The sequence below is a fragment of the Porites lutea genome, chromosome 3 (assembly GCF_958299795.1).
Source record: "Porites lutea chromosome 3, jaPorLute2.1, whole genome shotgun sequence".
NCBI classification, from domain to species: Eukaryota; Metazoa; Cnidaria; class Anthozoa; order Scleractinia; family Poritidae; genus Porites; species Porites lutea.
The window spans coordinates 11,001,218-11,016,217 of NC_133203.1; the positions used below are offsets into that span (position 1 = coordinate 11,001,218).

A 15,000-nucleotide genomic window follows, 5' to 3' on the forward strand; every position below is an offset into this window, starting at 1 on the left:
TTGAACAACCATTAGTTATCACTATTTTGTGATTGCTTTAACTTCACAGGGAATGTGCACCGGGCAGGGATGTGACGCTGCGGACCTTTCAACGCACATTTACATCTTTGAACGACGGAATTGACTGGAAAGAGGTCTGGAAACATTAGAGAATCTTGGGTTGTATTTCGGTTGATTTGTTCTTTGTCACCTAACTAAAAGGAACTCCGAGGTAAAAATATTCGAAACATAAAACTGACAAAAGCAATTGTCTTTAGTCTGAAATAGATTAATTTTAATGGCAAAGAATTCATCAAAATGTTGCCGACGCACTTGTCATGAATGTGACAGTTAATGACTTAAGAACCTTTCAGGAAAGCAAACACCACACCATCTCTGTATTTATTACAGCGGCTTGTTTGATCGCCATATCAGCAGTTGCTTTGGGCGGAAATTTGCTCGTATTGGCGGCAATAGCCATAAATAGGAATCTTCGCTCTTTATCAGATCTCTTTGTAGCAAATTTAGCCCTCGCAGACTTGTGCCAAGCTTGTGTGGCGGTTCCTCTACGGGTTGTCAATCTGTTTGGATCAGAACATGGACCGATTATTCCCTGTCATGCAGTGGTTTTGTTTTCCGTTCTGTTTGGTGGCGCTTCTAACTTCGGCATTTTACTTGTGAGTGTAGACAAATTTATAGCCATAAAATGGCCATTCAAATATAACAATTGGACTACGGTGAAATTGTTTATTTGCACTATTGTCCTAAGCTGGCTTTCCCTGATCATATATTCAGTTTTACCCGTGATAGGGTGGGGTAAGGCTGCAACCGCGGACTTTTCTTCAACTTGCCGTTTCATGGATACACTGGACAAGCACTATGTGGCCACAGCTTATTTATTTATTCACGGAATGCCATTAACATCTATCATTTTCATATACTTCTTCATCCTCAAAGCCACGTTCCGACATTCGAGGGCAATTGCGGCACAAGAATTGAGCTTGAGAACAAATAACTTTCCAATCAGTAACGCTGCTTTAATCACTAACGAGGAGATGAGCACCAACGGTGATCGGGAGCAAAAGCAAAGTGGCAGGAATCAACGCCGGCACCTGCGTGCCTGTGCCCAGCCCAGCAGACGGGGCAAAGGTGTTCGTATGGTCGCCGTTTTAGTAGGTCTCTTTATCATCCTAGTGCTGCCGATCATTGTGATTGACGTGCTAGAGATCTGGAAAGAACCATTCGTACCGCTCGCCGTTGTTTATGTTGCAATCTGCTTGATTTATGCCAATTCGGCCGTAAATGTGTTCATATACGCTGGCTGGAGCTCCGAGTACAAAAGAACGTTTCGTGGTCTTTTAAGTTCTTTTTGGGAGTTACTGTTAAGACCGTGCTCTTAACAAACAGGATTAAGCTTTGCACCTCTGGCGAAGTTCCAAAGCTGGATTGATTTCACAACTTCCCACGCATCATACAGTCGCATTCATTGTATCTCCCCACATCATACACAGTTTCGAACTCTTTTATTCAGAGGAGCTCAATCTGTACTTCGCCCAGGGGCCCCACTCACATATTTTAATGACGGGGGGGTCCGAAGGATTTTTTTGAGTCTGACATTTTGGCCAAAAGGGATTTTTTTGGGTCTATGAAAGACGCCGGGATATTTTGGGGTCGCGAAAACAACAGAGGGATTTTTTTGTGTACTTTGTTTTTCATCAGCTCAAATCAAAAATAACATAAGCTCAATTTATAGTTTTGTTTTTGACCAAAACAAAAGTTGAAGTTGGCATGTTTTAGCTTTCCAGAAGATAAATAATAAAATTTGCTGATGCAAAAACACTGAGGGATTTTTCTGGGTATGCTAAAAAAAGTAGGGATTTTTTTGGGTAGACAAATTCTGAAGTTGGGATTTTTTGGGTATAAAAAATGAACCTCTGTCGGAACCCCCCGTCATTAAAATATGTGAGTGAGGCCCCTGGGATACTTCGATTGAATTCGAAAAATGAAAGTTCGATGCGAAGCGCCGGGATTTTTGACATATCCCCTCTTGACCAAAAAAAAGAAAAATGACAACAAAACCCGTCTTGATTAGGAAATACTACTACTTGACAGCTGAGACAAAAGGTAACAAAAGGGTCATAGCTGTTCGTAATTCTGGTGTAAAGGAAGTTGTGAAAAGAAATGCCAGTAGCGTACTGCGAAATACTCACCGTATGTTCCTGACAGTTTCAAGCGACTGAAAACGCCACAAAATCGCAGAACACGACACTAAAAACATACGGTGAGTTATCTTTATTCATTTTACTTACATTATATCAATATTTGGAAATCAAAAGGTCCAAGATACTGTGTTTTATGAAGCATTTCTAACGATTACTTGAATCAGGCCGAGTGCGGGCGTTACGAAATACAGTATGGGATCAAATGCCGCGCGTGACATCATGATCCCTCGAACAGTTCGGATGGTCCACCTATGGTGCCAGTAAGGAGTAAAATACAGTTTGCAGACAGTAGAGTCCGATAGCCCAGGGCTATTGCATTTTGCTATCCGGCTAGTGAATTCTGTTCTTGGCATGCCCTAGGGGAAAGTGAAGTATCTTTTGGGAATTCAAATGACAGAAGAACTGTAATCAACCTTGCTCATCGAAAATATTTTTTCGGGTTAGTCGAAATGACTTTTCGGCTAGTATGTGCCCTTCGGGCAAGCTGTAAAAGTGAGTTTCTTTGCACACTGCCGGAAATGACGCGAATCATATCAAGTACTGTACTACCATATCAAGTTTACATTTGGGATACAGACCAGCAAAGGAACAAGTGCCCAAGTGGAAAGACCCAGACAACCTGCCCAGAAAAAAGTCCAACTGGAAAAAGTCGGATGATACGCTATACAACAGGTACTCTAAGACACTGAATGGCCATTCAGTTAATCAGTTGAGCACAATTTATGGATACTAAACGTTCAATTAAATACAAATCTCTCTAAAAGGGGAGTTAATTGACTGTTTTCAGTAATGAAAGGCAAAACTGTACCAGCTACAGCACAGAGAAAGATAAAGACTATGAATAATTGAAACAAAGGAAAATAAAATTTAAACCAAGGATGAAATGGCACCATAACATGTATTTTCGGTCAAGTTGAACTGACATATGCTAAAAGTGATTTTTAAGTTTTGAAAAGTGAGAAAGGTGGGTTGATTCTCCTGATGCCTGACGAAAATGTTAAAGATGACAATGATGATTAGGATGATCAATGTTATGAGATTGAAGACAATCTGCAATGTTATTTAAGGGAGCCGTATAAGGGTAAAGGGGGTAATTATGGTGTGAATAGAGCTGGCTTCTTTCCAAAGTAAGGAACATTGATTTTTAGCAATTAAGAATAAAAGCGTTCTTTACTGAACCTTGAAGTAACAAACTTCACTTGAGAAGTGGTATATCAATAATGTTACAAAAGCTTAACCTTACAAGTATCAACAAAAGAATTGACATCCCTCATTGCTGCCTCCAGAAATTACTCTTATCCCCCCTTTTGTTTAAAACTAAAATTATAAAGATCTCCACTAAAAATCCGATAACAATATGCAGTACCTTGTGGCACATTTTAAGCCGTGTTGATGTTTTGTATTTTGAAGGAATTCATCATCCATATTGGTCCAGTCTGCTTTTCGATCTAGGATTAATTGTTGCGATTCATAGCAATTGCAGTCAAAATGCTTCAAAAAGCAGAAGACACCAATCCCGAAATTAAAATACCGTTATTCTATTAGTGTTGTGAAGTTACCGATTAAGTTTTGAAGTTAAACCTACGAAACTTAAGTATCGCAGTCAAGAGAAGAGAAGGCGTTTCTTTGCAAGTATGAGCTAAGTTGTGAGAGCGCATTTCCGACGTAATACGGTATTTATGATCGTACGAAATGGATAATGACTGACACTTAATATGAAGTTACTATGAATAAAATGTCAACACATTGGTCTGGTTGCCGCGCACTAGCAGCACCGGCGGCAGGTCAGCGGATAGCACCTCAAGCCAGCTCATGTACATCAAGGGGGTGGTGACGTCCGTGACAGGGACTGGGATGGAGATGACAACAAGTCTGGTGTCCTGTGTACAGTTCTGTCTCACTAGCTCCCCAATGCGAATCGTCCTAAGGATCTTCTGATCCTCAATTGGTGCGTCTCCGAGTTCATCTTTTACTGGAAGGCGCCTGAAAGCATCAATACTCTCTTTGGAAGGCCTCTTGTTGACTCCTTCTACCTCTTCCACGCAGCTGGCATCTATGCGGAATTTTTTCAGTAGGTTAGCCATACGCAATCCTTGAGGGTTCAGCTCGTGTTTGGAGCGGATGTCAGCCGAGAAGAACCGAAGTTTGCAGGCTTTCCAAGCGCGGTGAAGGGCGAGCAGATAAGGGATCATAACAGTTAACCCACCATCATCATAGAGCCACCACACGTCCACAGTTCCCGTCTGCTTCTCCTTTAATGCAATTTTAACAACCTGCGGTACCGCATCATCGTTGGAGAGTTCCGGAGACGCTCGGTCTGGGCTAGTGAGACTTTTTTTCTCTTCCCTCGTGCTGTCCTTTGATGGCGTGGAGCGTCGTGTGGGCCTAGAATATTCATCTTCGTCTACTACAGAGTCGGTAGGAGTCTCGTCATCGTCATCACTTTCAACGTCAGCTTTCCCCAGGATGAATTCCTCGTTCATGCGAAGTATGACCAAACCATAACCAAGTTCGAAGATGTCATTTATGACTCCAAGGTAATCTACTACTTCATTTAGGTATTTCTTATTTGTCCAGTTATTCTTGAAGCCCATGACCACTGTGTTTGGACGCATCTTTCCCAGACCCGCAAGATGCATCATGGACTGCACGCCCATACGGAGATTGGGGGCTAGTAAGGAAGAAAAAGGGAAAACAGACGTCAAGCAGAAAAATCTATAAGCAAATATAATCATGTTTCGTTTACATTTGACTTTCCTATGTAAGGAACTCTGTAATGGTTTTACTATTAAAGTCTTTTCTTGTATAAGGCGAACGTGCCGATCATTGCAAGTTTATGGTTAAGTCGATGTTAATATGCTGAGATTCTGCATTCAAAAGCTCTTCGCATTGTGAAAATGAGAGATAACAACTAGTAATAGTTGACACTACAGCTGCCCCCGCTCTGTATATTGTCAGTTAATAGTATTCTTGCTCGTTGTGTAGCTCTTTGAAATTTGCCGATTCATAATGAAGATGTTCACACATATTCCATACAATAGGTGAGATAAACACAGGAAATAAACGCAAGGTTTCATGCACAGTTTGGGTTCGATTTACACAGCTTTGATCAAAACATTCTCAGTTTCGAGAATAGTTTATTCTAAACCATAAGAAAAGATTTAATTAGAAGTTTCATTTTTCGCTATTTCTATTTCACTTTTTACATTTAGTTCATTTTATTTGCCGGAAAGTAAGCCTTAGAAATTAAAAGGACGTTTGATCAATTCACGGTCGAGCATTCTAGTCTTATTTTAAACTTTATAGCGGAAGGACATCTGTGAGCAGGGAATAAGTCAGCACAGAATTTGCCTGTCGGCGGTTTCTGTAATAGTCCATCGTTCTGCTAGTGATAAGCTAGCCGTTGAATCATTCACTCATCTTGCTTGTTTTGGGCCAAGTCTTATTCCGGTCAAAGAAAGAGAAAGAGTGTCTGGCAAGGTTTCTAATCAAAGATTTGTGAACTCGTGTCTAGCAAACTCACTTAGAGTTAAAACATACACTGTTCTACGCAAATTATAACTTCATCTGCGCTTAACGAGTGTCTTTTGGTCCATAACTTTCATAACAACTGCTCCGCAGAATGTCACTGATAACGCGTAACGCAAAAGAGTATCGAAGTGTGACTGCACAATTAATGTCACAAAATCTACCTATTCTAGGCTGTTGTTTCGGGATGTTTTGTGTTTTACGTCGTCCTAACCATTTCGTACTTGCGGGCGCAAACAATAGAAACGTCATCATTACCTACCGATTCCTCGCGGCTCCCGTTCAAGCAAATCGAGATTTTTTCTATATTGACTGTATGACTGTATATTTCAACTGTAAGTACTTTCCTTAATATACGCGCGAGTTACTAGAGTGCCTCCTCGGCCGATTTCGCCTTCTGGGCGAAATCCCCGCGGGGGCAATAAAAGTGCCAATCCAAAGACAGTTAGTGCTAACAACTTTACGTTGGTCGAACTTAGAAAAGGCCAATTAACAGGCAGGTATCTTGAAGTACGACTTTAAGCGATTTGTTCACAGCTTGCTTCCTGGAGAATGGTGAAAGCGCAATAAGACCAGTTTATGCAAAATGTTTATACATTTCGTACCATCTTATAAGGGGAAAGAAGATATAAACATTCATACCTGTTGTCACAGCTTGGAAAGCTTTTATCTTGTTTTCCCTGATCCAGAGGGTATCAGCAGTGTTTGAAGGTAGAGACCCAAACTCTTTTTGAATTATCACATTTCCATAGACCATGAGACTGACATTTTTGGTAATTTGCGACGCAAGGTGAGTCAGATTTGGTCTATCCTGTGGAGGACCTGTTAAAACCAGGCAGTGTGGGCGGAAATTCTTCACGTGATCATCTATCCCGTCAAGGCGACGGGTGTAGCGGAGTGCTTGGATGAAGGTGAAAGCCTGGGACGAGGAACCCCAGTTTACCTGAAGTAAATGGAGCAAAAAAGTTAATAAATAGAGAAAACACCAAGTACGATGGGATGAGCAGTGTTATGACTGTATCCTACATTTTGTACATTGGTGCTGGGCCGGTGGGCACTCTGTTATCCTTGAGTTGGTAGTTTCCGTAAGAACAGAGCCACTGCCAGCACATTCAGAAGTGGACATTTCTAAGGAAACCCTTACTAGACTCCACCTTTCAAAAGCCTTCATTCTTTAAGTAAAAGGAACATAGCGTAACTGAAGGAATGTACCTTCAACTCAACTCAGTGACACAATATATCATGTTCAAATTATTATTCATCTTAATAATTTCTAGGTACTACTACAGGTTCCTTTATTATCTATCGTATTTTCTTACACAATAGCCAGGGGTGGTGACTTCTATTTACACACCAAAAGGGGGAGATAATTCCAGGAATCGATGGTGATAAACCTAGGGACTTTTACCAACGAAAAACAGGCTTTTGAAAATAATATCAATTTGCTTTCTTTGATAAAATTTCAAAGTGTTTTTCAAGCAGTGAGTCAGCCTCGACTGATGTCCACCTCAGCATCCTATACCAGGTTCCTGCGAATGGGTCAGCGTGAGCAGCTTTGACAATGCCTGTGGAAGACATATATTGTGGTCCACCAATGGAGGAGGTGATTATTCAAAGGAGGCCAGACGATTAACCAAAACAGGACATGCAGCACGCTAATATTACTACATTTTATTAAGTTACCCAAACAGAAAATAAAATAGAGCTAACAACCTTAAAAATCTTTGGTCACTTTACTAAGCCAGATCAAAACCAATAGACCTCTTCAGCCTGTATGTTTTGTTTCCCCAATTCAGACCACCTGATGTTCTCCAGGAAATGTGTCTTTTTATAAACTAAGCAGACATGTGCATGTGGATGCACGAGTATTGGATGACAGTTCTCTGGGTTACTATCACATGGTCTCAAATGGAAAAACAAAATATACAACCCAAAAAGGTCTATTGACAGGTTGAGATGACCCTTACCAGGAAAAACCAAGTAAAAAAGGCCACTGTTTTCCCAAAGGCTTCATGAAAATAGGCATGGTTATAGTCAGTAAACACCTCTATGTGTGGATAAGTGTTTTTTGATTCCCATACTACTAGAGGGTTAAAAGAGTCAAATATCCAACCCTGGTTTTTTAAAATATTTAGCTGCATTAATTTTGATACTTACCTTTGGCTTAGTGATGTCAACATACTTGTACAAAATCATGACAATAAAAATTGTCAACAAGGCAGCCCACCAGTTGATCAGAAACATCATGGCTATGCATAACAGGGCACCCAATAAGGACAACCACATGTTATAGTATTTGAAGGCTGGACGCCACCCTGGGGAATGACCCAGAGAAGCTGCAAACACTGCATAATTGATGAGGGCATATACAATAAGGAAGAAATTGGAGATGATTGGTGCTATAACATTAAGGTCACCAATTGCGATGAAGGCTGCAGCTATGACAAAAGCCAGAATGTAGCCGCGACGTGGCTCATTACCTGGACCATACCCAACACCGAAGAATGAAATGTAAGGAAAGAGGTGGTCCTTACACACAGCTTGAAATGCTTTGGGTGCACCTACAAGACTTGCAAGTGCTGATGATAAGGTGGATGCAAAAATGCCTGCTGTCACAATGGGACCCCATCCAGACACTGCCTCCATTACCTAAAAGATAAGTAAAAATTAACGGAACAGTAGAACTCCAGGTTGTGCTTTAGGAATCAGATCCCAAACACTTGTCTGATAACTTTAAAATTCAGAATGCTCCATGTTTGCAACTTGTTACACATTGAAAGCTATTCTATTAAATCTCTTGATCAATATCAAACACAAGCTAAGGTAACACATTTGTCAGAATTTTATCATTGACTGAAAAGTTGTGATTTATTTCCATAACTAGCTGTTGGCAAAATGTTTAAAATGTAAGCATTCCACGGGAGAGCAACATACCTGGAAATCATTCAGGAGGCCATATCTACATTCCTGCACTGCACAGGAGCCAGCTGCCATGGTTTGGTTTGCACTCTGATTTGAGATTACTATACCAAGTGCCTCTCTTTCAACACACGAACCCACCAACCAGCCAAGCATTATGTAAACCACTGTGCTTATCAGGATTGCCAGCAGTGTTCCTTTTGGAACAGCTTTGTGTACATTTTTTAGATCACCAGAGATGTTAACCCCAGCTAAAATCCCTGTTGCAGCAGGAAAGAAAACTGCAAACACAGAAAAAAAGCTTTCACCTTTAAAACCAGGACTAAAGTTGGTATCAAAGAGATCCTTTTTGTAGCCAACAAAGCCTTTTGCCCTGCTTTCCTCTGACTGTGGTCCAATGAAAGTTCCGATCATGACATTGAGAATTGAAATAACTAAAACAATCAAGAGGAATATCTGTGTTCGCACCACCCACTGAAGGCCTACCATGGTAACCCCAAGGAGAATGACAATGGTAATGAGACCAACAATTCGAATGTCATTAGACTCATCCACCATAAGAGCATCGCTATCACGGAGGATATCCCGTACTGTTTCTGCAAAGCCAACTACATACATCGCTGTTGCCACAGCACTAGCAATTGAAAAAATGACACCAATGGAGCCACCAAACTCTGGACCAAGACTGCGGGATATTAGATAGTATGCACCACCTAAAGATATCAAGAATTAAAAAAGAAATACCGTAAATCCTCTATTAAGCCCCCCCCCTCCACCTTTTAGGTGAAGAAAGTTAATAAACCCCCCTTCCCCTCCCCTAATTATTCCTCACTAATAAAATAAATTATAGACTGTATAAATTAATTACGACTGTAAAACTTCGTGTGGACTGATGTGGAATGGTTTATTTACTAACTAGAAGGTTGGATTTGATTCTCATCCTCGGCTGCATGACCTAAAACTTCTTGTTCTTAAGCTTATCCACTTTGTATTCTTGTTCTTTTTGGAAAACTGATACCATCGTCATTTCTAAATAATATTAAATAACCCACCCCCCTCTCAAATAAGCCCCCCGTCTCTATTAAGCACCCCCTCAAATGGGCTTGAAAATAGTAAGTCCCCTGCGGGCTTAATAGAGGATTTATGGTATCAGTTTGCCAAAATCTTATGATGACTATGTCTTCATCATTTTCATGCTATATACAGTCATTATTTTGTGCTACTGTACAACTTTCCAAGACTTTTATTACATCAACTTCAGGGTAATATCAAATAATTTTTTACCTCCTTTCACTTCCCCATTGGTACAAACTGCAGACATAGATAATGTTGTCAAAGTAGTCACCACAGTAGATAAAAGAATGATAACTGTAGCTAAGCCCATTCCAGCATGACCAACCACCCAGGACAGCCTCAAGTACAGCATAACACCCCATATGTTTAGGAGGCAGCCAAATAGCACACCTTTGATCCAACCAAACTTGGGTGCAGCATTTGACGCACCCCTTGTCCTAATTTGCAATTGGTCACCTTCTTCTAGCTTGCTTTCATCCAGTATGGGTTCCTTGGAAAGATCACCCTACAAGCACAAGAAAGAGAAAAATTCACTTTGATATAATTTTCTCAACAAAGGCATTCTTCAATAATGACAAAACTGTCCCATTAGGCTTTACTACTAGCCTCAATTTAGTCATCCTCTTGGGTCACACACTCCAAAATGACACTTGAATCACGGAGCCACAAAAATAATGCCTTTGCTTTAATCAATGTTTATTTTTAACTGGCAAACAAAGAAGTGTCATCTGGAAAGGTCTACATGGTACAGATGAAGTGTTTTACTCTCAAGTCACAATTCATGTCAAAAACTAAAATTATCAACTGCAAGCAGTATTCTGAACTGATCTTTCGCTTGACGTATAGCACCAGAATTCAATAATCAAGCTCGATCATGACCTCACAAGAATGGCATACACCTGGGACACTTCCTTCAATTTCCTTTAATTTAAAAGAAGCTATTTGGTTCTTAACAAAGAAGAAAGCAAGCAAGCAAAGAAAGAAAAACTAATCATTACACTTGACTGTCACTGGAAATGACAAGAAGTTCTCACAAAAATCAGTCACTGATCAATGCTTTAATGCTTTAAGCGAAATCACTGCCAAAACCACAAAGCAGCTCTAAATGAAAACCTATACTGACTTTCCACATTAATTATTTATTTGTAGTTCACATTAACAAGTCAAAGTTTCAGTTTATTAAGACAAGGGCTCATTTGCTGTTCAGGACAAAGATAGTTGCAATTTTGGACTCAATGCAAGCTTGCAATCTGCTGAATATCAACACAGACCCTCAAAAATTATACATTATTCTAGAAATTGGCCAATGAGGGTCAAATGGGCCCCTTCTGTAATTTTAGGGGGCCCTTCTTCAAGAATGGGGGACTAAGAAAGGGGGTCCCTCAAAAGGTATTTGAACTTCCTTATTGGCACAGAATGTTCCATGAGAAAATGAACGTTTATTGACACTTTGCTGCCATTTTGGAACATTCTAGGCAACTGAAAAAGCCTGAGCTCAAATTACTTCAGAATACCAGCAATTGAGGCAGTAAGAGGCTATAAAAGTTCAAAGTAAGTTTATGGAGCAGCCGTCAAATCAGTGTTGTTACATCAGTGATGTTTTTGAATACTTTATTTCAAAAAAATAGTATTTATCTATTTTTTGTGCCCCATTTGACATGGCAACATAAATTTTATGCAGGATTTTTTTTCACATTGTGGAAGTGCCAGATGCCTTCCTTGGCAGTGTTTGACTCAAGGAGATGGCTGAAATTCAGGCTACTTTACTGCCTAAACAAAATAGAATATAAATTTTTAGGCTAAGCACCAGATGACAATATTATTTTTCCCATCCCCTGCCCCAGTCAATTTCACCATTGCTTCATTCCAAAACAGCATCCAGTGAAAATACGAAACAGCTCTTTTTCGTGCAGAACGAAGAGAGGGAGTGAAACAGGAAATTTCCTAGACTCTAAGGGAAACATAACATAAAATTCAATCAAGTGACTCTCTTGGCACTGTCTCATATTTAAGTTGCGTTCTTGTACCACCAAAAGTCTCAGGAAAGCCCATAAAAATTAAAAGAAAGGTTTAACACTTTCAGTTGACCCACGGCAGAGTCCACTCAGGGGATAAGCATTAAATTTAATCAGTTTCACTCAAAAGTGAGCTTGTTTGTAAAATGTGTAGGCCTATTAGAAGATGTGAAAATATAATCTTAACTACCACAACAACGGAGAATTAACTAAGAATTGAGACCTGTTTAATAAAAAGACCATCTAATGCCACTAAAACTCTTCTAGCTATACAGCATGTTGCACAGTATCAGGCCAATTCAGTTTAAAACTGTTACAATCTTCCTTCCTTGGTTGCAAGAGATCCGAAATTTGGCCCATAGACAGGGCTTCTGATATTTCGCGCAGTCGCGGACCCGCGAAATTCAGGTATTTCCGCGAAATCCCGCAAAATTCCCAAAAAAACACGAAATACCGCGAAATCCACCAGAAATATTTCCAAATACATGGCTGTTTTTTACTGATTGTTTCTTGGCGAAGTTTTTCCCCCGAAATTTCACGTGAAATCGGCCAATTTTTTCTAAGAATTTCCCCCTGAAAATCCTTCGAAAATTGACTTTTTTCTGCTAAAATCCCGCGAAATCGGCTGATTGTTCCGCGAATTTTGACTTTTTTCCGCTAAAATCCCGCGAAATCGGCCGATTTTTCTGCGAATTTGCCCCTGAAAATCCCGCGAAATCTTGCTTTTTTTCCCGCGAAATATCAGAAACCCTGCATAGACAATCTATTTAGTCTGTAATATGACAAAAAAGGTTCAATTTTTTTGTCATTGTATCCATCATAAAATTAATATTTTTGTATCCAGCCAAGGGGCCCAGTATCCGACCACAACAAGAACAACGTAATAAGACACAAATTTTGACAGGTAACTGACTTATAGGCTCCTGTTGCACTTGCAAAGTAGTTTGGCATTAGATTCTTGGGAATCTAGCATCATGAAACAACATGATAAATGACTTGGGTGGGGAGAACGATGCAAGCAGCTAAAAGGTTAGTCTGGGGTTGAGGAGAGAAAATTGAGATGAAATGTTTGAATTGCTCATTTTTAATAGGCATTTATTTTAATAACACTTTTCTCCGCCATTATTTCTACTGTGGCTCACAGCCACTTCTTGCCTGAATTCGGTAGGAACATGCATGGTACACATTTATAACCGCATCCACCTCCAGAAGATTGATGGTGTCACCATGGAGGAAAACAGGCTTGCTTTAAATTAGATTCTGCTGACCAACTTTTGCAGTACAGTGTTGCATGACCAATTTCACGTGGATAGTTTAAATCTTTATTCTACGGTTTCGCCATGAATAAAAGAAAGGATCCCACACCAAGTCAACCTGGAATCAACAGCTTTTTTTTTTCCAAGTCTCAATGGACAGAAAAAAATGGAGGAGCTGATAGAGCAGCCTGCCCCAGAGTGAAGGAAAATGCATTTCCGAGAGTCTAATTTTAAAAATTTTCTGGGGGGCATGCCCCTAGACACACAGGCTCTTTGGGCCTTTTGTTACATAGCTGTTGGCCACAATTTTAAGGTACTCTAGCTGAAATCTTTCATGCTATGCCTGCTTCAAAACTTAATGACAGCCCTGGTGCAGTTTGTGAAGCCTTTTTACTCATTCAAATTAAAGTAGGTTTTGTAATCAGATTGATTGACAGAATGGATTTCCAATGTTTGTGCTCTGCACTGGTTTGTGAGTGACAAAGTGCGACAGTTTGTAGATATGAGTGAAGAAGCGCGATGGTTTGTCCAGACAAATTAAAGTCCATATTTTATGCTTGAGCAAACACCTAAAAAGAGAGCCGTTCACAATGCTTTGTTTGAAAGGGAATTGTTGCAATGAAACACATTAATCAAAATGAAGATTCATGATACCAATAATATTGACTTCCCAAATATCAGTTCTATGAAAATGTTGTTATGAATTATGTTGATATTGTTTCCTGAGCTGTGTATCACGTTCTTGACTATTGACAGGATGTACTCATTCATTATTTGACAGGCGGGAAAAAATAAGCCTCGACAAAAAAAGCCTTCAGATTTAGGCTAAAAGCTGTGATTTATTTTCAACCTTGATGTGATTTATATCAGAATCACTGATAATTAAGCATTTCTTAAAACAATACTGTAATATAATGAAATATTATTGTTCTTTAGCATGAAAACTTCGGTTGACAAGGACATGTACGCTTGGGTATATTTTGGAAAACTGCTCTGAAAAATAGGTAAATATAGTAGATTTATCATACACCCAACTGAAAGTAGTCATGATGTCTTGATGATATGTCGTCATTATTAAATACATTGTTTCTTTGCCTCCATATATGGAAAATGGTTCCCTTGGGAGTTAAAAGATGGACAACATGCTCAGGGAGGGAAACTTCCACTGGGTATGAGCCGCTCTGCATGGTGTAGGTTAATAGGATCCTCAGTCTTTACTCTTAAAAAAGTATTCAATTTCACCATTTAGTGTCTCGAACAGGGTTTCAGCAGCACAGCCCCAATCAAACTTCCTTCAAATCATCCCCCCCCCCCCGCTCCGGAGAAGTTTCTTGCCATATACATAACGATAACTCGGCAAAACCGGCTTCGCCGGTTGTTTTCCGAGGTAAAAATGAAAGCAAAGGTAATAGTACAATTAAATGTCCCTATTCGCACATTATGTCCTAACATAACAGGTTCATATACTGCAAACATTAGAAGCTGAACATGCATGTCTTACCTACCTTGTCATTCTCTAACCCTTTACGAAGCTCTTGGAGAGTGGGTCGTTGCTTTCCGGCATGGCCTTGCGAGTGCTGACTTCGATAGAAAATGGTCATAGGAATGGCCTCATTGGTTCGGTACCCGTACGTGAACTGTTCAGGAGTCGTTGGGCTTTTTGGCCCATTTGCATCTGGTGCTTTCCGTGGTTCGGTGTCATTTTCCTTATCCAAAGGATCAGTTAATGTCTCATCAAATTTCACTTGGTTGACAGAGAATTTTTTGGCCTCCCTTGTTGACGGTTGATCGCCATTTGCAGTCTCTGAATTATCATTTTGTTGAGCTTTCGTGTCTCGGTCGTTACCAAGTGCTGGGATCTCTCTCTCCTCTTCCGACATCCTGATCGGTACAGCCTACAGCAAGAAACCCAATTTCATGCGAATATCTTCGTTGACCGCATGTGATCCTCAAATGGTCCAGTTGAAGGCGATCAATCAAGTTTTCCACCCAGTTATCGATCGCGCG

The 15,000-nt window shown here is 40.1% G+C and overlaps 2 protein-coding genes across 2 annotated transcripts in view; one reads left to right on the forward strand and one right to left on the reverse strand.

Annotated features, from left to right (window-relative positions):
• The first annotated feature begins 224 nt into the window (after positions 1 to 224).
• On the forward strand, positions 225 to 1,482 carry LOC140929378 (adenosine receptor A2a-like). Its single transcript, XM_073379179.1, has one exon. It carries the CDS (start codon positions 318 to 320, stop codon positions 1,377 to 1,379), a length of 1,062 nt encoding a protein of 353 aa, XP_073235280.1. The 5' UTR covers positions 225 to 317; the 3' UTR covers positions 1,380 to 1,482.
• A 1,860-nt stretch (positions 1,483 to 3,342) lies between these two features.
• LOC140930461 (solute carrier family 12 member 2-like) overlaps positions 3,343 to 15,000 on the reverse strand; it is an 11,701-nt gene continuing 43 nt past the window's right edge. The window contains exons 1-6 of the mRNA XM_073380155.1: positions 14,499 to 15,000; positions 9,933 to 10,227; positions 8,664 to 9,361; positions 7,887 to 8,378; positions 6,372 to 6,672; positions 3,343 to 4,872 (exon numbers count right to left, since the gene is read on the reverse strand). The exon at positions 14,499 to 15,000 is cut by the window's right edge and continues 43 nt beyond it. Of these exons, the coding sequence (XP_073236256.1) occupies positions 3,926 to 4,872; positions 6,372 to 6,672; positions 7,887 to 8,378; positions 8,664 to 9,361; positions 9,933 to 10,227; positions 14,499 to 14,873 (3,108 nt within the window). The 5' untranslated portion in view covers positions 14,874 to 15,000 and the 3' untranslated portion in view covers positions 3,343 to 3,925. The remainder of the gene's footprint in view (positions 4,873 to 6,371; positions 6,673 to 7,886; positions 8,379 to 8,663; positions 9,362 to 9,932; positions 10,228 to 14,498) is intronic.